Here is a 22,006-nt window from a genome sequence, read left to right as displayed (position 1 = left end):
TACAAGATAAAACCGGTACTGAATTTCCTAAACATTCAATACATGGCGGTATTACCAAACTGTCACTGGGATTTGTCGATATTAAACAGGCAAAGAGATGAGAAAAATGAAACAAAACATATCAGTATTACCTTGTTAGGTGGACAGATCTCTGATGACATGGGCTTCCCTCTTCCAGGGCTGCCAACACTCCCACACTCGCTCGCTCTCTTGCAAGTGCCCGTAGCCACACACAGGAGCTTAAGTGCAGCAGAAAAATGTAGTGCAACACACAAATGAGCTTGGTAGAAATTCTCATAGATTACTCTCATTATATTTCATTCTTATTTTTTCTTTGGAGCCTTCCACTTTTAGGCTAAATATTATATATCCTAAATACCAGGGACACGTGTGTCGTTAGTTTAGTTACTCTGTTGCAGATATTTCAGTGTCATAGTGGAGGGAGGGAAAGTTATTGATTCTGATGATACTGTGTAGTACATGGTATGTGGTAACCGAGTAATGTAACAGTACTTGCATTCATAAATTCTCACAGCTAAGAACTATAAGGGGCCGCTAAATATTTACATTATAGCTACCTATCTTCTCCATATATTATGCGGTCCATAACAATTGGTTAAGCCTACAATATTTTGCTCTGTACAAACTCGACACAAAGTTAAATAATTTTCATTAATAATGACAATTGGTTATTGCACACCTGTCCAGGGGCGCAGCTCATCATCTTGGCTGGGGGGCGGAGGACAGGTCCGGCACACCTGCCCCGGGGTACACAGGAGTCTCGACTCAGGCAGAATTCCTCATCGGGAGGACAGGTGGACCCAAGAGATGGGGGCCGAGACTTCTCACACTTTCCCTCCGGAGCGCACCTGCCTGTCTCCAGACACGGCACCTGGTGGAGACGGTGCCTCAAGTTACCACATATCCTCATTCCCGACTATCTTACTTCCCATCAAAGTAATGTAAATATGAAAGCGAGAATAAACTCAAGCCAGTCCGAAAAGCTCAGCACACAGCGGAAGGTTACCGAGCAATATACAGCTGGTGTCTCGAGTACTCAGGACTATTGTGTTAGCTTCAACATATGGCCGCCATCAACGAGAGAGAGTTCACAAAGAAGTTAACAGGATGTTGAATTTGACATGAAAATTATATGCTATGAAATAATCAACACGTGTGTGTGTGTGTGTGTGTGTGTAAAGAAGACAGTTATAATGTGTTTGTGGTCTATAAATTAATGTCAAGTCAACGTTGCGCCCCGTAACTTAGCGTTTAATTTATGTATAAGTTGGCATGCCACACAGGTTCCTTAAAAAGTATGTTGTTAACTCTAGACGCCTGATATGACTCCTTAACTACAACTACTTGAGTAATAATTACCTACAACTTTATTACCCATAACTTCTTTTACAAACTTAGTGTTCTACTGCTGGACACAAAAGATTGTTTATGCTTAAAGCATTGAAGAGCTACAATAATATATGCCCCACGTTCCACCACACCCGTTTGGATCCCATGTGAATGTCCGCTGCCACATTTATTCCATACAACTACGACGATTATATCTAGACTATCACAATCTAACCTAAATTTTTCTCCGACGATCATTGTTGAAATGTGCGTTAGACTTTGGTGGCCAAGGTTAACAACTGCTGACACATGGAGGCCATACACCATCCTCGATTGGTTCAGTGCGTCATTGTTAAAGGGGTGTCCGCTTTATTGGCCACAGTTCCTGAACTCTCATACCTCATAAGTTACTGTGGTTTTATATCTTTAATTGGCCCTATTAAGTCTAACCACACACACACACACAACACTAAGTTATCAAAAACATCACATTTCCTAACAATGTACATCAACCTACTTCAGCAACTTCAAAACACACATCATCCGGTATTACGCAAAACACCAAATCTCCACAAATCCCTTTTTTTTTCTTATAAAACAACATAAACTAAACAAGTTATATATCAATGATCCTAAATTCTTCGTCTTGGTGAGTGGAGTGTGTCACGTACAAGGGCAGAGGGTGAGGGCACGTTGGTATCTGTGGTGGCAAACTACGAGGCGTGGTGGGGAGGGGGATACCAAGACGTTCATTTACTCCCTCCCTGTTCTAACGCCACACACATGACTAAATCACTTTTAATTTCTATTTATTTTATAACTACCTCTCCTTTTTCCTCCTTATTTCGTCTGTTACTGCACCTCTATTTTCACTTCTCTATTTCTTCTGTATATTCACTTAGTTTTTCTTCCATTTCTTCATTTTTGCTACTCATTCTCTTTATTGTTATTTTTCCATATATATATTCTTATCTTTCTTCTCTTTCTGTTACTTTTATGTATGGATTTGTCCTCTACTATACCTAATTTACCTAATGGCGACCCCATCCAGAAGTGACCGTGGCGGGGAAGGAGACCAGTGGCTTGTGTAGGATCCCCCCATAGTCCTTGATAGTCTTGTCCAGAGCAATTTTGTTAATATTTTAGTGCCATAAAGTGGAGGAAGGTAAAGATAATGTACATAATAGTAATGTGTACTCTCTTGACAATGTGTAAATGTTACCATCATATCAAATCTCAAGAAAAATACCATTAGAAAATGTTACAAACGTCCAGTACTGAGAGCGGACACGAATACAATAAAACAGCGAGAATACATATAATTGGAATGTGCAACATGAACGATGCCACATGTGATGAATTATTCTTGCTCTTCACTTTCATTAATTTTATTAAAAAAATAAACTTATTCATTGATGCAAATTATAAATATGAAAAAAAAAAACTTGGAAAAATATCTAGTGAAAATGTGCTATTAAACCATTATTTTCCCGCCCAAACTAAACAACACACAGTGTGGCAAGCGCTTGGCCCTTCGCGGGTTGTGATGTACAGAACCTCTTATACTGAAAAAAAAAGCATTCGAAAAGCAGTTGATGGCAATTTTTAGCAAATTATCCAGTGTGATAAAGTAATTTACACCAACCAATAAACACTTGTTTTGAAATGTGCATTGTGCAACACACACTCAACGTGTTAACACTTTTGAGCAACCAGTACACTCCTCGAGTCTCGCCTGTTACAGTTGAGACTCGCGTTTCTAGCGTGGAGTGTACTACTTGTAACGGTGCTCAACTTACTTTCCCCGGAGGGCAGCTGGTGTGAGGGCGACGGGCGGAGTTAGCAGGCTGGCCACGCCCACCCTCCACTACGCACGACCCAGTACCCAGGCTAAACACCTTCACCAAGAGGAACTCAAGTCACAACCTCAACCTATTAACTTATTCTCCTACTACCTCAGTCATAGAATTGTGTAGACAATAAAGATAATATTATCACTGACATGATTTTTCATTAACTAACAAATAACTACACAATTCAACTACTTAATCTTTATCACTGAATTTTTATTTTATCTTAATCAGAAAAAATACTGCAACAACGTAAATATTATATCAGGCACGCATTCGACTCGTTAAATAATTATATAACGTTAAATTGATCGGACAAAACTACAATGTGCTTAGCACATGTCACAAATCAGTTTAGTGACGGACGAATGTATAATACTGCATCTGTCGTACAGCCTATTTCAAGAGTAGTGAGTAGCGGTGAGCACCTTGTACTGTACACCCACAGCTCACCTAGGCCTCAGGCAATGGGGAGCTGTGAATATCACTCACTCCTCTACATGAGAACATCTTCACGCCCTGCCCCAAAGACATACAAATGGATTTAACCAAGAAAATGTATCCGACTTTTTTAACAAAACGTGTCGTGTCTACCAGGGCTGCCAACCCTAACCCGACAGACATTTTCTCCTCTCGTAGGAACGAACTAAATCAGTTTAGGTACTGCAACATGTCCTACGCTTCCACGAAATCTCTGAACTGTATACATACAGTACCTAATTTCATTACATTTCTTTTAATTGAATCAAACATTCTTTAAGTTTACTTCAGTTCCACTTTTCAGTGTTATTGATACTTTATATAAGCTCTTAAAATTTGATTTTTTTTTCTCATAGAAATGTTTAGAAGAACGAAAAAGGTCCAGCAACTGTTTTAACCGCTTAGCGAAATAAAAGAGGGAATCCGGTAATTCATAACACCACTCAACAAGCCAGGAAAGGCTTACCTCAGCATGGAACATGCCAAAAATGTGTTTAAACTTTACACAACGCATATCTTTGTGAGAAAATATACATAACAATTTGCATAAAACCACCCTGAAAATTTTATTTTAGTATTAAGTATTTATCATAGACGTGGCCTATTAGTGACAGTTTACAAGTGATCAGTGTTTATACCTGCCGCCTGATACATTGTCGCCCTTTACTTAGTGTGTGGTAGTTGTCAAGATATATTTACTGTACTGTTAAGACTAGTCGAACGCCAGCTGGACCTATCTGGCAACATTGTTCTTGGCCGACCAACCAGCGCCAGGAGTTGGGCCTGTGCGCTGACATCAATGTGAAGGGAAATCGTGGGGGCAGAGGGTACAAACGAGTAGACTCCAACGCACTCCTGTTCTCTCAAATAGGTTCTCTTTCATAATTTTTAATTGTTGATGGACTAGTGTATAGCTAACCTCGTTACGTGTTTCAAAACCTCAGGCGCCCTCTAACTTCACCTCATCTAACCGGGTCATGCAAGATTACCAATATCGTGACCTTAGAGCCAAAACTGGTACTGATGTTTAATTTCTGGTATCTTCCCGGTGATAGTTTTCTCAAAATTGACGGGATAACATTCTTCAATTCCGATAACCAATCACTTTGTGGGGCCTCTATTACATTATCCTAGTATACTGCTGTGATTCACACTTGGATAAACCTATACTAAAACATATTTTTATTATACGAGACTGACATAAAGTTACGCCATTTTCATTAACCATAACAGGTTGTATTGCGCACCTGTTCAAAGGAGCAGCTCATGATCTTGGCTGGGGGGCGGAGTACAGGTCCAGCACTCTTGCCCCAGGGCACACAGGCGTCTCGCTGCAAGCAGTACTCCTCGTTGGGCAGACATCTGGTTGACGGGGGCAGATTCACAGTCTTCTTGCAAGACCCTTGTGGTGAACATGATGCTGTCGCCAAGCAGTACTCCTCGTTGGGCAGACATCTGGTTGACGGGGGCAGATTCACAGTCTTCTTGCAAGACCCTTGTGGTGAACATGATGCTGTCGCCAAGCAGTACTCCTCGTTGGGCAGACATCTGGTTGACGGGGGCAGATGCACAGTCTTCTTGCAAGACCCTTGTGGTGAACATGATGCTGTTGCCAAGCAGTACTCCTCGTTGGGCAGACATCTGGTTGACGGGGGCAGATGCACAGTCTTCTTGCAAGACCCTTGTGGTGAACATGATGCTGTTGCCAAGCAGTACTCCTCGTTGGGCAGACAGTCTGGTTGACGGGGGCAGACATCTGGTTGACGGGGGCACAGTCTTCTTGCAAGACCCTTGTGGTGAACATGATGCTGTCGCCAAGCAGTACTCCTCGTTGGGCAGACATCTGGTTGACGGGGGCAGATGCACAGTCTTCTTGCAAGACCCTTGTGGTGAACATGATGCTGTCGCCAAGCAGTACTCCTCGTTGGGCAGACATCTGGTTGACGGGGGCAGATGCACAGTCTTCTTGCAAGACCCTTGTGGTGAACATGATGCTGTTGCCAAGCAGTACTCCTCGTTGGGCAGACATCTGGTTGACGGGGGCAGATGCACAGTCTTCTTGCAAGACCCTTGTGGTGAACATGATGCTGTTGCCAAGCAGTACTCCTCGTTGGGCAGACATCTGGTTGACGGGGGCAGATGCACAGTCTTCTTGCAAGACCCTTGTGGTGAACATGATGCTGTTGCCAAGCAGTACTCCTCGTTGGGCAGACATCTGGTTGACGGGGGCAGATGCACAGTCTTCTTGCAAGACCCTTGTGGTGAACATGATGCTGTCGCCAAGCAGTACTCCTCGTTGGGCAGACATCTGGTTGACGGGGGCAGATGCACAGTCTTCTTGCAAGACCCTTGTGGTGAACATGATGCTGTCGCCAAGCAGTACTCCTCGTTGGGCAGACATCTGGTTGACGGGGGCAGATGCACAGTCTTCTTGCAAGACCCTTGTGGTGAACATGATGCTGTCGCCAAGCAGTACTCTTGTAAAGGTGGACAGGACTGTGCTAGAGGATGCCTGGGCCTGGAAGACCTACAGTGACTCCTGCCTAAGCAGGAACCAAACTGAAGGTAGAACTCTTCGTCGGGGGCACAAGTGGACCTAACAGACGGGCGGCGAGACCTCCCACACCTCTCCTTGGGAGAGCACCTTCCAGTCTGCATACACCACACCTAGTGGAGACATGGTACCTCAGTTACCATGCGTCCTCTCACCCAATCTCCACAAACTCAAGTTTTACTCCTATATCACAATGCAAAACTAAACTATTTATACATTAAGGATTCTAAATTCATCTTCGTGAGTGGAGTGTGACACATACAGAGCAGAGGGTGAGGGCACGTTGGTATCTGTACTGGCAAACTAAGAGGTGTTCATTTATCACCATCAACACACCAACTCCCTCCTTACTCTTTTTATTTTTTCTCCCTTCTCTGCTTTTTTTCTATTTCTTCGTGGCTTCTTATTTCTTCCCTTGGTATTAGTTCTCTACTTATTTGTAGACCAAACTAACCTACAGTCATGTTGCAATGAGTTAGTTGTTACGTAAAGCTATTGTTGTATTTTCACTCTCACTATGGAAAGCAACAAGATTAATCGTCCAGAAAACTTTACCGCTTTGTATTATAGAAACAGAAAATGAATGAATAAATTATAATGTCTTTAGATTCCGATGGTTTTATTAATTGTTTTTGCTCTCCTGTTATAATAATTATTTTTGCGTTTCGTGGGCGTCGATATGTGTGTGTGTGTGTGTGTGTGTGTGTGTGTGTGTGAAAATAAATTAGTTATTGCCCGTTTAGATTACAATGTTTTTATTTATTTATTTATTTATCTATTTATTTTTATTATACGTTTCATGGGCGTCAATGTGTGTTTGGATGTCACGAGGCAGAAAAGGGTTGGTTAACACTAGGGAGGGTTGGTGGGGGGCAGGAGATACCATCACTTGGCAAAATTCCTCGGAGGACAGTGGCCTTAAGAGGTCGTCTTTATCTACTGCAATTAATCTTCGACACAATAATTATACACTTGTCTTCATGCGACTTGTGTGACGAGTATCACTTACTACCATCATCAATTACTGTAGTCATTATTAGTCTGCCACGTCACACTGGTTCACTTGTGCTCTAAAACGAGTTCAGGTAAATATATATTTTATTATTTATTTGATAAGGAATTTTAGGTTTTCTTGGTTGTTCAGCAGTTTCTAGTCTTTTGAAACGGAATTTCAAGAGAACTATAGGGATTGCTTTGTGTGGTAAGGTGGTGGTAGTAGTAATGGCAAAGACCTGTATTTCAAAAGTTTGCGCATCAACATTTCAGAATCTTTTAAGGATGAAGGTCGTTGGTGTCTGAAGTGTGTTTCTGAAGGAGTTAATGGCTTGAAGTATTTTGAGAATTCTGTCAATAAAATAGCATTAGTAAGACATAGGTCTCAATGGAGTACAGAACTAATGGCTATATTTTTGTATTGTATTTTAGCTACCTGTCCTATATGGCGCACTGTACTTGTCAAAAAAATGTGAAATGATGTGACAGCAGCTATACAGATAATTGAGCAGCTCACCGGCCACTCATAGTTAGATGGAGAGTAGAGGTTCCAAAAGATTTATAATGGCAGGACCTAACGCCAAGCAAATTCATAAAATCAGTAAGAAGAGGCAAGCGAAGTAGTTCTCAGCTGTACACAGAGCCATACAGTTATGGTCAGCTGTACACAGCGCCATACAGTTATGGTCAGCTGTACACAGCGCCATGCAACTATGGTCAGCTGTACACAGCACCATGCAGTTATGGTCAGCTGTACACAGCGCCATACAGTTATGGTCAGCTGTACACAGCGCCATGCAGCTATGGTCAGCTGTACACAGCGCCATGCAGCTATGGTCAGCTGTACACAGCGCCATTCAGATAGGGTCAGCTGTACACAGCGCCATGCTGTTATAGTAAGCTGTACACAGCGCCATGCTGTTATAGTAAGCTGTACACAGTGCCATGCTGTTATAGTAAGCTGTACATAGCGCCATGCTGTTATAGTAAGCTGTACACAGCGCCATGCTGTTATAGTAAGCTGTACACAGCGCCATGCAGCTATGATCAGCTTTACACAGCACCATGCTGTTATAGTCAGCTATACATAGTGTCATGCAAGTTACTGTCAGCTATTCACAGCACAAAGCAGTTATGTATATCAATTAGCAATACCGGATAGTACATAGCAACTGGCAAAACTGAACAATCATACATCGCGCCAAGTACATTAAGTTTGACACTGTAGAGCCTCAAGCATTTTTGTGATCGGATACATAAAAGAGTCAAGCAAGCAAAATTCGACAACACCTAACACCTCATAGAAAATCACGGGCAAGCACAACGTAAGGCAAATTATCTTGGCGGTACACAACACCTAGCAAGACATTTAACGATATGTACCGCCAAGTACACTAGGTATGACAAAGAGCTAAGCTGAGTTTTATTTGTAATTAATGACCGCCATGCAGAGAATATTTGGCAGTATTTAGCGCCAAAAGAAAAATCTCTGCGTGTCGGCGTACCTGGCCTGGCGGGCACACGTCAGCATCAGGAGTACCAACACCGCCGCAGCGCTCCTCAGTCACACATGACTTTGTGTCAGTACAGAACACCTGCCGGTATATCTGTACAATTTAATTATGAGTTGATTTGTTTTCATGCTAAACATCCTTAACCGTTTGTCAAGAAATATTTTGTTAGAATGTAATACACTTAATTCAGAAAATTTAAAATCTCTCATGAGCTCAAAAATTTCTTGCTTTTGCAAAGTTTGAAGTTTATCGATATATATATATATATATATATATATATATATATATATATATATATATATATATATATATATATATATATATATATATATATATATATATAAAATGAAAAAGTCATAATATAGTAAGTTACGATTCATCTTATTAACCAATTTTCTCTGGAAAATATTAGCATGTACTGTATATACCAGAATACGCATCTTTTGTTAGTGCCGAAAGATATACGATACGGAAAACAAACATTGTACTGTATTGTAAATAATTCTTACTACGTACCTGTGACATCGCTTTGACAATATTCCATAATTCATCATAAAAATATTAGGATTACGACGTTCCTTGTATAAGAAGCTTTCAGCTAGCGACAGAGCAGCAAGTAGCCTCACAATGCCTTGCTTCGAGAAATGTAGCCTACGGTGTTTTCTTCCCAGATTTCACTACAACAGCTGGGTGAACGACAGCGTGGAATGGAGGTTGTGGTATAGAGGGTGTAGCCAAGGACTTTTATAGGTGTAATGTATAATTATGTGTGTCTACGTTATCTGTTAAAGTGTGTGTGTGTGTGTGTGTGTGTGTGTGTGTGTGTGTTATGTAGGCAGGGTGAAACAATGGGCAAGTTTCTTTACGCCATTTGCCTGTCTACCCAGCAGTAATTGGGGACCTGGATGTCAATTGATTTGCGGATCGTATTCCGGGGTAATGGTTAGCCAATGCAGTTGGCGAGTTGTCCGGTCTTCTCGGACTATTCCTTGACACAGGGTCATGCAACTCGTTAACTCAGAGTGTGGTTGTTGTGTTGGCGACAACTTCTATACCTTGAACAAATTCACGCCTAGGTGACCCTTTGGCCGGCCATCCTCGTTTCACGAATGGGCAACCAGTATAGTGATCACGTACGTATACACGTGGGTGTGGCGGGCCAGCAGTGTTGTAGCAACCCTCAGGTGTTTGGCCAGCAACAGGATCGATGATGTTCACCTCCTCAATTCTGCACCACTAGCACCAGTACCGATGCCATCTTGTCTTATATAAACTTAATCTATATCGTCACATAACCATTAAATCCATATTTTGTTTAATTAACAAAACTCCTGTCCATTATTTAATTCACAGTTTATATAATTGATAAGTTTGTATATAGTCCATAAAGGTTGACTGAGGTAGTGAAGTTACGTAAATATAATTATGATTTTACGTCAGGTGTTGATGTAATAATTTCATGTAGGTAGAAGCGGTGCTATTATTATCAGCGAGAGGCGGACGAATTTTGAAAAGTTCTCTGAAATGGTGAAATAAATGTGTCGGATAGATACAGGGACTGGTGTTTTGAGTAGTTAATAATTAGCAACTGTTTCTTGTGTACGGGATTATTTTTGTCATATTTGGATAAAAGATGGAATTAAATATAAAGTACGAATCCAATTCCATGTAACAGTTTCTTGAAATATTTGGGGTTTGTCCTATGAAGCACAAGGGGCTAAGACTGCTTCTGATAGGTTTAACTAGGTTTACGATATTTTATTTTTAGTCTGCCCAGTGCTGGTCCAGTATCGCCTCATTATTGTCCCAAACTGAACACTATGGTCTGTTTTTGTTGTATATAATACGTCACCGGCCTAGTATAGACGTACTTAGGCGAGCACCAAGTGGTTTCTCTCGTTCCCCTGGACAATTTGTGATTTTTTTTCGTTTGAACGATAATATACCGAAGTGAAAAAAAAAATTATCGCTCATTAAAATTTGAAAACTAGACGTTTAAAATATATTTTTTAGAAGGAGAAACTGAAAATTATTATTTATTTTTTCAGATTAATTTTATTTTTTATACGAACTGCTGCTGTGACTACGACACTAATAACGGTTCTTTTAGTCTTCACCTAATAATCGATACACTAAAACTGACATTACGCTTCATTAAACTACAGAAAAGTATATATTATCTGGCATTAATATTGTTATTATTTTTTTTATTTCAAAGTCTCAGTACCCATCATGAGACTCCGGTGTTTTTCATTTATGCATAATTTTAATTTATTATTTTTTATTAACGTCATTATATTTGTTTATACTATATTTCGAGTCACACCACCACGACCCTCACAGTAGAGGTTTAAGTTGCCAGTAAGATATAATAACATTCTCCTTAATCATATTGTGATATAAAGCTGACATGTCCAGGTATTGTTCACGTGTGTGTGTGTGTGTGTGTGTGTGTGTGTGTGCATTAAATTTTAGCGCCATGAAAGTTGTACGGTGAAAAACTTCGCTGGGCATAATTAAAATTAGCTGGCATGTTTACAGCAAGATTAACGCTTCTAGTTAGCGAGTTGGACCTTGAGCTGTAAACGATGTAATTAACATAACTGAAGGCTTCATTATCACATGGCGTTTATGAAGATGTTTAATACTTTGAAGATCTTTTCTGGGAATTAGGTATTATTATTTACTACGCAATTGCACGTCACGAGGTCCCACATCCCTCACCTCCAGCTGCCAGTGCCCGGGTATCTAGCTCAACTGGGCACCTTGTTCACGGCTCCCTAACCCAGACGTGACTCACCAATAAAGGCATTATTACACTTAAACCCCAGACGTGGCCACAAGGTCGTCCCTAGCGAGAAGTAAAGGTGTAAACAGAGTGGATGTAAACAAGGAACCCCGGAGCTGGCTGGTGTAACCTTGACCGGCCCTGAGGATCATCACGCTCCTCCAACATGCGAACCTTTCCTCCCTCCCCTCACGGACACAGCCTTGTTTCTCTGTGAGGGTACACAACCAGGCATTACCCTCCACACACAGTGCAGTTATGGTAATGTGGAGGTGTGTGTATGCGTGCGTGCTCGCTCGTTGCTTTAATGTTTCACAAACGATGCACAAATCTAACAAACTTTCTTGCAACTGCAGAAGGTTCACAAACTTTTAAAAACAAAAACAGTGTCACCACGATAACGTTGTTAAGGCCGCAGCCAATCATGACTCGTCAACCTAACCTCACCTCCGTCTATTTGACATTTATGTGGCAGTAAATTTGCGTTCCGACCTAACTTCCCTTGCTTGTTCTAACTCTTTGGTAATGTCCGCAATGTTATGTGAGTGGGCGAGTCTTTGGTGGTTTCCTGAGCATTGTGAGCGATAATTAACCAAACTGGACCCGAGTGTAATAAATGTAAGAATCATTAGTGTTTGTATGGAAGGAAGAAGATGCAACAGTCACAGGTATGGGTGGCAGTGGATGGGTTACTGTAGTTACCTGGGAGGGTGGACAGGTGGTTGATGACTGAGTCTGCCGCTGACCGTCACCACCATCCTCACCACACACACCAGACACCACACACCGGTGGGCGGCGGCGCACCACACCTCCCACGGGTAGCACCTCCTACCCTCTCCTGGCCCCTCACTGAACTCCTGCTCAGTGAACAGCCCACACGACGCCTGGCAATACCCACTCGACGCACACAGGACCTTGTGGGCAAGCAGACGGTGTTATGGTGTAGGACACTGGTGGTTGTGGTGTAGGACACTGGTGTTGTGGTGTAGGACACTGGTGGTTGTGGTGTAGGACTGTGGTGTAGGACACTGGTGTTGTGGTGTAGGACACTGGTGTTGTGGTGTAGGACTGTGGTGTAGGACACTAGTGGTTGTGGTGTAGGACTGTGGTGTAGGACTGTGGTGTAGGACACAGGTGTTGTGGTAAGGAATCAAAGACCAATACTGGTAAGATCTTTCTACCATGCTTGCTGGAAACAATACTTATATTTCACACGGTTAAAACATGCTTTATACAGTACTGATGTAATGAAAACCTTTTTATACAAACACACACAAACATTATATATATATATATATATATATATATATATATATATATATATATATATATATATATATATATATATATATATATATAGATATATATATATAGCAAAAGCATTATTCACATGGTTATATCGAGCGTCCCAGGAATATACAGTACGAGGCTCCAGGCTGTAATCCTATTTATTCCAGCTGAATATAATAGGTACAGATATTTTCCAAGTATTCACTGTCAATAAACTCAAGATCAGACATTGATAATATTATACAGGAAAGATGTCAGTGTGTCAAGGCCAAAACGTGACGGTGTGTGGCCCTCACTGACAGACACGTGACGCTCTTATAATTATTGTTAGTCTTAGACTGACCCAGGACATGCAAAAAAAAAATAAAATAAAGACAGTCATATTAGAACACCATTGACAAGAGGCAGTAAATATTTTGTGACTGTTAAGAGAATATCTCTGGAATACTGATATTTGGTTAAAGGATTATTATTGTTTCGAAAAATAGTTGTGGTACATTAGAAGGACGCCCGACATAGTGGTGATGCGTGCAGCTCTGTTTTTATACATCAGATGTGATATTTACATAAGCTACCTCTTGACCGTCCTCAGTGGTCCTCGAGTAATGGCGAGGCCGCTAAAGGTACTGTTCTCCCAGCACAAGGGGTCAAACTTATTGCCTGTACTAAAGGAACAATTAAAACACTGCACGAGTAGCTTTTTTACATAAGCCAATGAAATTATGCACCGAGTAAGTTAAATACAACTAACGACTGTGGTAACACTCACGGTGCCGGAGCGACATTTCTTGACGGAAGAGGTACCGCCCTGCTCCGGACAGCTACCCAGGATACAGCCGCCCCACTTGGCGCAGAAGGTGAAGCCCTGGCTACAGGACATCTCTGAACTCATGGCTGCTTCCCCGCAGTCGGCTTTACTCTCGCATGAACGAGTCCTAACATACACATAACATGGTTAGCTACTTGTAAATAAACCATAAACCTAAAACATTATATTGTACAGTATTCAGTTTATCCTTACACTATATTTTCATTATAAGAGTTACCTTCCCTGGAAGAACATTTGTCCTCAGTTCCCCTTTCTTTCTTAACCACATCCTCACCCTGTTTCCTGTACACAACTCTCCTATACTCTTGATATTACGATTTGCTTTCTATAATGACTCCAGCTTGTTTAATCAATGTTCTGACTTTTGAAGAAACTATGGTTTTCATTGGTGAAAAAATATTGTGTTACATAAACCAGTTAAGAGCAGCGTATTATACTGAATATAAAGGCTTGACTTTCCCAGCTGTAAAGTTAGGCAGCCATTAATAGCGGGATGAGCTGGGTGTGACCCTGAGGACAGAAGGCGAGTGCCACACCTTTTTCTGTAGTGATTCATACAAAACCTCAAGTGAAATAAGCGATTAATATCTTCACCGAAATGCTTTTATCTTGTTCTACATGGTAAACAAACACACTCATTTATTGTATCATTTTCATATTTCACTTCATTTGTCATCAGCAGACATTTTATGACCGAACTGTACAGTTGACTTCCTGTGGCAGAGAACAAACTGTCCTTAATACATATCCTAACCTCTTGGTTCACCTCACTAAGTTATGCTGTAGTGTGTGTGTGTGTGTGTGTGTGTGTGTTTATCATCCTTAACAAACAATGACCCAAACATTCATATTTACATACAGCTTTCCACACAAACTAAAAACACACAACATCCTCCCACATACACATACAGAGCTCCACCCCCTCACCTGCTGCAGAAGAACAGGCCGGGTCCGCAGGGTTGAGGCTGTTGGGGCACCGAAGGGTTATCGAGTCTACTGACAGGAGGACAGGGCGTGATGCAGGCGGCGTTGGTGTGTGTTTCGCAGTACACTTGACCCACAGGACATCGCTGGTTCCTCACGTTCTTGCTGTTGACATTACGACACATCTTGGGGACACAGTGGTTCTTGGTCGTCGGGCAAAGCTCCTGCGTGGGGTGAAAGGATGTTATTTTGCCGCATTACTCACACCTGGATGACGTTCATTATTATTATTAGAAGTAGTATTGTTGTTATTATTATTATTATTTATTATTATTATTACTATTATAGATTTTTTTATAATCCTCGTTATTATAGGGTAATCGAAAAGTCCCCCTATGCAACTGTAATAATTAGCAATATAGTTTTTCCTTGTTATACCTGCTTTATTTTATACAATGTTCTAATTACAGTAGATACTAGTTTATGGTATACACAGGGACTTTTCGATCACCCTATGCTAACTATCATGAATAATTTATACATTTAAAGGTGTTTTTCTGTGTTTAATTTGCCATGTGACAGATTACTTCCCTTTAAAACATTCCTGTTATGTGAGCTTCGTCTGTCTTTCTCCCTGTCAAAGGTAGTGGCCATACTTCTACCCTCCTTATCCTCTGTCACATTAATCAATCGCCAGGGATGGAATTACCACAATCAATCAATCAACGTCATTAAGAAATTGTAATTAATAGTTCAGATGTTTCTCAGAATTAATAATCTGGCGTTCAGTTTCCTTCGTGAATTATCTCCATCATTTACAGATTATTATCACAAATAAACTTCACATAAACTGAGAATATATTATGGAACAAATAACTTACTCATTTTCTGGTGAATTAATTGGAATATAAATAGGTTTTGAGGTGGTGTACCATTAACTACCGGTAATACTATAGTTTAGCTTTTCCATATACAGTACAGTAGTCGTACAATATAGTATAAACAAGGTGGGTGTCATAAAACGAATGTAAAAAAGTCACTAGAACAATTTACAAACCTAACCTAATGTAACCATAACCTAACTTAACTTTAACCTAACCTAATCTTAACCCAACTTGCCTTAACCTAACCTAACCCAACTTGCCTTAACCTAACCAAACTTAATTCTGTTTTAGGCTATTTAAAAGCTGTCTATATCCCATAACATGATTTATCACCAAAAATATACCTGTTTTTTCCAGTGATTTTTTTATTTTTTGTTTTTGTTTCTGGGAGCCGATAAAATTGTTTGTAACTCTGCCTTACTGAACTTATATACGGGTTCATGCGTCTATATAAACACTGGGTTGGGGTAGATGGATGGTGGCTGTTTTTCTTGTGATGCACAGAGGTGTTGAGGGAGGTACAGTCCCCTTCACTAGTGCGTTTACAGGGGCTCATCAGCACTGTGTTTGTTTACATTCGATAGAAGGAAACTCGCAATAATAAACATGGAATCACAGTAAAGCAATATTAAAATGAAAAATCTCAATGTAATGATTTGTGAACTGTTTATATGACGAGCCCCTGTAAACGCACTAGTGAAGGGGACTGTACCAAACGACACAAGCTGTTAAAATTTAGATCATCCCTTACTGTTTTAACCACCCTAGAAAGTTTTAACTCCAATATTTTTTATTGTTGGTGAACTGGTGTAATCACTAACATTATTACGCGCCCAAAAGACCATTATAACAACAACCATCCTGTATTATTAATGTTATTCTCTGGTTTCTAGCTTAACAGGCACAGCTTTTATTATTTCTTACATAAATCACATCGTGGCTGAGAGGTCATACCAGTAGGTGCCCGACTCATGGACGCGTTACCCAGACTCCCACGTCAACAGTAGCTTAGAAATGACATCTATTCTTATCCGGACAGTGTGGACGGTGGTATTGATTTTTATTTATTTATCCCAGTATCCATGGGTCTGGCACAAGGTTACTTACGACACATGATATAAGACTTAACCTCAATATTGGTTTACACATTGATATTATAACAAGTACTGAAGTGAAGATTACGAAGCCCATCTTACTTCACCTGTTGATTAATCCCCTTAATGCTAACCTAACCTAACCTAAATCTAACCTAACCTAACCTAACCTAACCTAACCTAACCTAACCTAACCTAACTTCGTAAGATTCCCTGGATGACAGAAACTAGAATAATACCCGTTTTTATAGCTTACGATGGCGAAAAAAATAAATCACACAATACCAGTAATTACACTTATTATTTCACCCTTTTCTTCTTTAATTAGTGTAATAATAGTAACCAAATATTACTTTAATCCCGCATACTCAACACAACCAGTGGCCCCATTCTTTCATTCCATTCCGGGTGTAGTAACGTCAGCCGTGGGCGCACTTGGCCTCGATATTGAATAGTGACCATAGGCAACTGTCGCTACATACACCAACACCACTACTACTACACCCAGGGAGGTATACAACACACCACTCCTCTGTATACAAGTGATCAAGTCGTAACGCAAACCACCCAATCACACCTTTTCTATGTTATTTGCACATGATTACATATTTTCAGCGGATCGTAAAAGGTAAACCTACTAACTGTATTAAACTGAGTAATACAGTAGATGGTTCTCTTTGGATACGGTTGAGAATACAGTAATACACCTTTACTAACTTTCAGGACCAATGTGAAACGCTGTTGTTGTTTTTAACGATATATGTAAAGTATTAGAATTTTTAATTGTTTTTGTTGGGTATATAAACTTTATCAAGAACTATATACATTAACCTTACTGATATATATACGGTGTTTATATACTAGAAGAGGTTCAAGGTGTTGGGTTATATGAAAGATGAAGCATAATTTAAGATCTTTTTGGAGTGACAGTACAAAAAATAAGCTAAGTTAGGTAATGAAGCCGTGATAATGAAGGTGGTGGCGTTACTGAGCTGGAACTAGAGTAAGGTGGGATGGAGCAGTGAGGTGAGGGAAGTGAGGAAGTTGGATATAGTGAGGTTGTGAGGCAGTGGGGAGAGCTCATGAGAAGGACAGTGAGAAGAGGAAAATATATACCCTAGGGTAGATACAGTAGGGGTGAAGGGAAGGTGGAAGAGGAAGAAGAGGAGTTAAGTACAAGATGTGAGGGAGGGAGGGGTGGGAGAGAGGGGGGGGACAGTAGAGGAGGAAGAGGAGTACAGCAAGATGTGAGGGAGGGAGGGGTGGAGAGGGGGGACAGGGAGGAAGAGGAGTACAGTACAGATGTGAGGAGGGAGGGGTGGGAGGGGGTGACAGTAGTAGGAGGAAGAGGGAGTACAAGATGTGAGGGAGGAGGGGTGAGAGAGGGGGGACAGTAGGAGGAAGAGGAGGCAGATGGAGGGAGGGAGGGGTGGAGAGAGGGGGGACAGTAGGGAGGAAGAGGAGACAGTACAAGATGTGAGGGAGGGGGGTGGAGAGGGGGGGGAGGGGAGCAGGAGGGGGGAGAGGGGGGGACAGTAGTAGGAGGAAGAGGAGCAGTACAAGATGTGGAGGGAGGGAGGGGAGGAGAGAGGGGGACAATAGTAGGAGGAAGAGGAGACAGTACAAGATGTGGGAGGGAGGGAGGGAGGAGAGAGGGGAGGGACAGTAGTAGGAGGAAGAGGAGTACAGCACAAGATGTGAGGGAGGGAGGGGTGGGAGAGAGGGGGGGACAGTAGTAGGAGGAAGAGGAGTACAGTACAAGATGTGGGAGGGAGGGAGGGGAGAGAGAGGGGGGGGACAGTGGAGTGGGGAAGAGGAGTACAGTACAAGGAGGGGAGGGAGGGAGGGGAGAGAGGGGGGGACAGTAGTAGAGGAAGAGGAGTACAGTACAAGATGTGAGGGAGGGAGGAGGAGAGAGGGGGGGGACAGTAGGGAAGAGGAGTACAGTACAAGATGTGAGGGAGGGAGGGGAGGAGAGAGGGGGGACAGTAGGAGGAAGAGGAGGCAAGATGTGAGGGGAGGGAGGAGGAGAGAGGGGGGGGACAGAGAGGAAGAGGAGGCAAGACAAGGGAGGGGAGGGGAGGGGAGGAGAGAGAGGGGGGACAATAGTAGGAGGAAGAGAGTAAGTCAAGATGTGAGGGAGAGGGAGAGAGAGGGGGGAAGGTAGGAGGAAGAGGAGTACAGTACAAGATGAGGGAGGGAGGAGGAGAGAGGGGGGACAGTAGTAGGAGGAAGAGGAGTACAGTACAAGATGTGAGGAGGAGAGGGGGGGGACAGAGGAGGAAGAGGAGCAAGTACAAGATGTGAGGGGGGGAGGAGAGAGGGGGACAGTAGGGAGAAGAGGAGCAGCACAAGATGTGAGGGAGGGAGGGGAGGGAGAGAGGGGGGGGACAAGTAGGGAGGGAAGAGGAGTACAAGATGTGAGGGAGGGGAGGGAGGGAGAGGGGGGGGGAGTAGTAGGAGGAAGAGGAGGCAGCAAGGTGAGGGGAGGGAGGGAGGGAGAGAGGGGGGAGGACAGTAGGAGGAAGAGGAGTACAGTACAAGATGTGAGGGAGGGAGGGGAGGAGAGAGGGGAGGGACGTAGTAGGGAGTAAGAGGAGTACAGCAAGGTGAGAGGGAGGGAGGGGAGGAGAGAGGGGGGGACAGTAGTAGGAGGAAGAGGAGTACAGTACAAGATGGAGGGGAGGGAGGGGAGGAGAGGGGGGGGACAGTGTAGGAGGAAGAGGAGAGTACAAGATGTGAGGGAGGAGGAGGAGAGAGGGGGGGGACAGTAGTAGGAGGAAGAGGAGCACAGTACAAGATGAGGGAGGAGGGGAGGAGAGAGAGGGGAAGGGAGTAAGAGGAGTACAGTACAAGATGGGAGGGAGGGAGGGGAGGAGAGGGGGGGAGCAGTGGGGGGAGGAAGAGGAGACAGTACAAGATGTGAGGGGAGGGAGGGGTGGGAGAGGGGGGGGGACAGTAGAGGGAAGAGGAGGCACAAGATGTGAGGGAGGGAGGGGAGGGAGGGAGAGGGGGACAGTAGTAGGAGTAAGAGGGAGCAAGACAAGGAGGGGGAGGGGAGGGAGAGAGGGGGGACAGTAGTAGGAGGAAGAGAGTCAGTACAAGATGTGAGGGAGGGAGGGAGGAGAGAGGGGGACAGTAGTAGGAGGAAGAGGAGAGACAGTCAAGATGTGAGGGGAGGGGAGGAGAGAGGGGGGGGACAGTAGGGAGGAAGAGGAGTACAGTACAAGATGTGAGGGAGGGAGGGGAGGAGAGAGGGGGGGGGACAGTAGTAGGAGGAAGAGGAGTACAGTACAAGATGTGAGGGAGGAGGAGGAGAGAGAGGGGGGGACAGTAGTAGGAGGAAGAGAGGCACAAGATGTGAGGGGAGGGAGAGGAGAGGGGGACAGTAGTAGGGAGGAAGAGGAGTACAGTACAAGATGTGAGGGGAGGGAGGGGTGGAGAGAGGGGGGGGACAGTAGTAGAGGAAGAGGAGTACAGCACAAGATGTGAGGGGAGGGGAGGGAGAGAGGGGGGACAGTAGTAGGGAGGAAGAGGAGACGTACAAGATGGGGGAGGGAGGGAGGGGAGAGAGAGGGGGGGACAGTAGTAGGGAGGAAGAGAGTACAGTACAAGATGGGGAGGGAGGGGGAGAGAGAGGGGGGGACAGAGAGGGAAGAGGAGGCAGTACAAGATGAGGGAGGGAGGGAGGAGAGAGAGGGGGGACAGTAAGGAGGAAGAGGAGCACAGTACAAGATGAGGGGAGGGAGGGAGGAGAGAGGGGGGACAGTAGTAGGAGGAAGAGGAGCACAGCACAAGATGAGGAGGAGGAGGAGAGAGGGGGAGGACAGTAGTAGGAGGAAGAGGAGTACAGTCGATGTGAGGGAGGGAGGGAGGAGGAGAGAGGGGGGGGACAGTAGGAGGAAGAGGAGTACAGGCATGATGTGAGGGGAGGAGGGGTGAGAGAGAGGGGGGACAGAAGGAGGAAGAGGGACAGACAAGATGAGGGAGGGAGGTGGAGAGAGGGGGGACAGTAGTAGGGAGGAGAGTACAGTAAGATGTGAGGGGAGGGAGGGGTGGGAGAGAGGGGGACGTAGTAGGAGGAAGAGGAGTACAGTACAAGATGTAGGGAGGGAGGGGAGGAGAGGGGGGGGACAGTAGTAGGAGGAAGAGGAGCCAGTACAAGATGTGAGGAGGGAGGAGGAGAGGGGGGACAGTAGTAGGAGGAAGAGGAGTACAGTACAAGATGGGAGGGAGGGAGGAGGAGAGAGGGGGGGACAGTAGTAGGAGGAAGAGGAGCACAGTACAAGATGGAGGGAGGGAGGGAGGAGAGAGGGGGGACAGTAGTAGGAGGAAGAGGAGTACAGCACAAGATGTGAGGGAGGGAGGGGAGGAGAGGAGGGGAGGACAGTAGAAAGAGGAAGAGGAGCACAGTACAAGATGAGGGAGGGAGGGGAGGAGAGAGGGGGGAGGGACAGTAGTAGAGGAAGAGGAGCACAAGATGTGAGGGAGGGAGGGGAGGAGAGAGGGGGACAGTAGTAGGAGGAAGAGAGTACAGTACAAGATGTGAGGGAGGGAGGGGTGGGAGAGGGGGGGGACAGTAGTAGGAGGAAGAGGAGCAGTACAAGAGAGGGAGGGGAGGGGAGGAGAGAGAGGGGAGGGACAGTAGTAGAGGAAGAGGAGCAGTACAAGATGAGGGAGGGAGGAGGAGAGAGGGGGAGAGAAAGGGAGGGAAGAGGAGCACAGTACAAGATGTGAGGGAGGGGAAGGGTGGAGAGAGGGGGGGGGTAGGAGGAAGAGGAGGACAGCACAAGATGAGGGAGGGAGGGAGAGAGAGAGGGGGGGACAGTAGTAGGAGGAAGAGGAGGCACAAGATGAGGGAGGGAGGGGTGGGAGAGGGGGGGACAGTAGTAGGAGGAAGAGGAGTACAGCATGATGAGGGAGGGGGTGAGAGAGAGGGGGAGGACAGTAGTAGGAGGAAGAGGAGTACAGTACAAGATGAGGGAGGGAGGGAGGAGAGAGGGGGGACAGTAGTAGAGGAAGAGAGCAGTACAAGATGTGAGGGAGGGAGGTGGAGAGGGGGTGACAGTAGTGGGAGGAAGAGGAGACAGTACAAGATGGAGGAGGGAGGGGTGGAGAGAGGGGAGGGACGGTAGTAGGAGGAAGAGGAGTACAGTACAAGATGTGGGGAGGGAGGGGAGGGGTGGGAGAGAGAGGGGGGGACAGTAGGAGGAAGAGGAGTACAGCAAGATGAGGGAGGGAGGTGGAGAGAGGGGGGGCAGTAGTAGGAGGAAGAGGAGTCAGCAAGATGTAGGGAGGAGGGGAGGAGAGAGGGGGACAGAGTAGGAGGAAGAGGAGTACAGCACAAGAGGGAGGGAGGGAGGAGGAGAGAGGGGGGCAGTAGTAGGAGGAAGAGGAGCACAGCACAAGATGTGAGGGAGGGAGGTGGAGAGAGAGGGGGACAGTAGTAGGAGGA

The 22,006-nt window shown here is 44.3% G+C and overlaps 1 protein-coding gene across 7 annotated transcripts in view; it reads right to left on the bottom strand.

Annotated features, from left to right (window-relative positions):
- The window catches only part of LOC121876169, a 112,149-nt gene that overhangs the window by 77,903 nt on the left and 12,240 nt on the right, over positions 1–22,006 (bottom strand). For 6 of the 7 annotated variants that reach the window (XM_042381117.1, XM_042381121.1, XM_042381122.1 and 3 more), the window contains exons 3-7: positions 14,577–14,797; positions 13,590–13,755; positions 12,232–12,444; positions 701–892; positions 132–239 (exon numbers count right to left, since the gene is read on the bottom strand). In XM_042381117.1, coding sequence (XP_042237051.1) covers positions 132–239; positions 701–892; positions 12,232–12,444; positions 13,590–13,755; positions 14,577–14,797 — 900 coding nt within the window. The remainder of the gene's footprint in view (positions 1–131; positions 240–700; positions 893–12,231; positions 12,445–13,589; positions 13,756–14,576; positions 14,798–22,006) is intronic. The other variant, XM_042381123.1, reaches the window with a different exon arrangement.

This window comes from Homarus americanus, unplaced genomic scaffold (genome assembly GCF_018991925.1).
Source record: "Homarus americanus isolate GMGI-L3 unplaced genomic scaffold, GMGI_Hamer_2.0 scaffold34921, whole genome shotgun sequence".
In the NCBI taxonomy this organism is placed as follows: Eukaryota; Metazoa; Arthropoda; class Malacostraca; order Decapoda; family Nephropidae; genus Homarus; species Homarus americanus.
The sequence above is the reverse complement of the archived record's forward strand: the minus strand, read 5'-3'. Positions and strand labels throughout refer to the sequence as shown.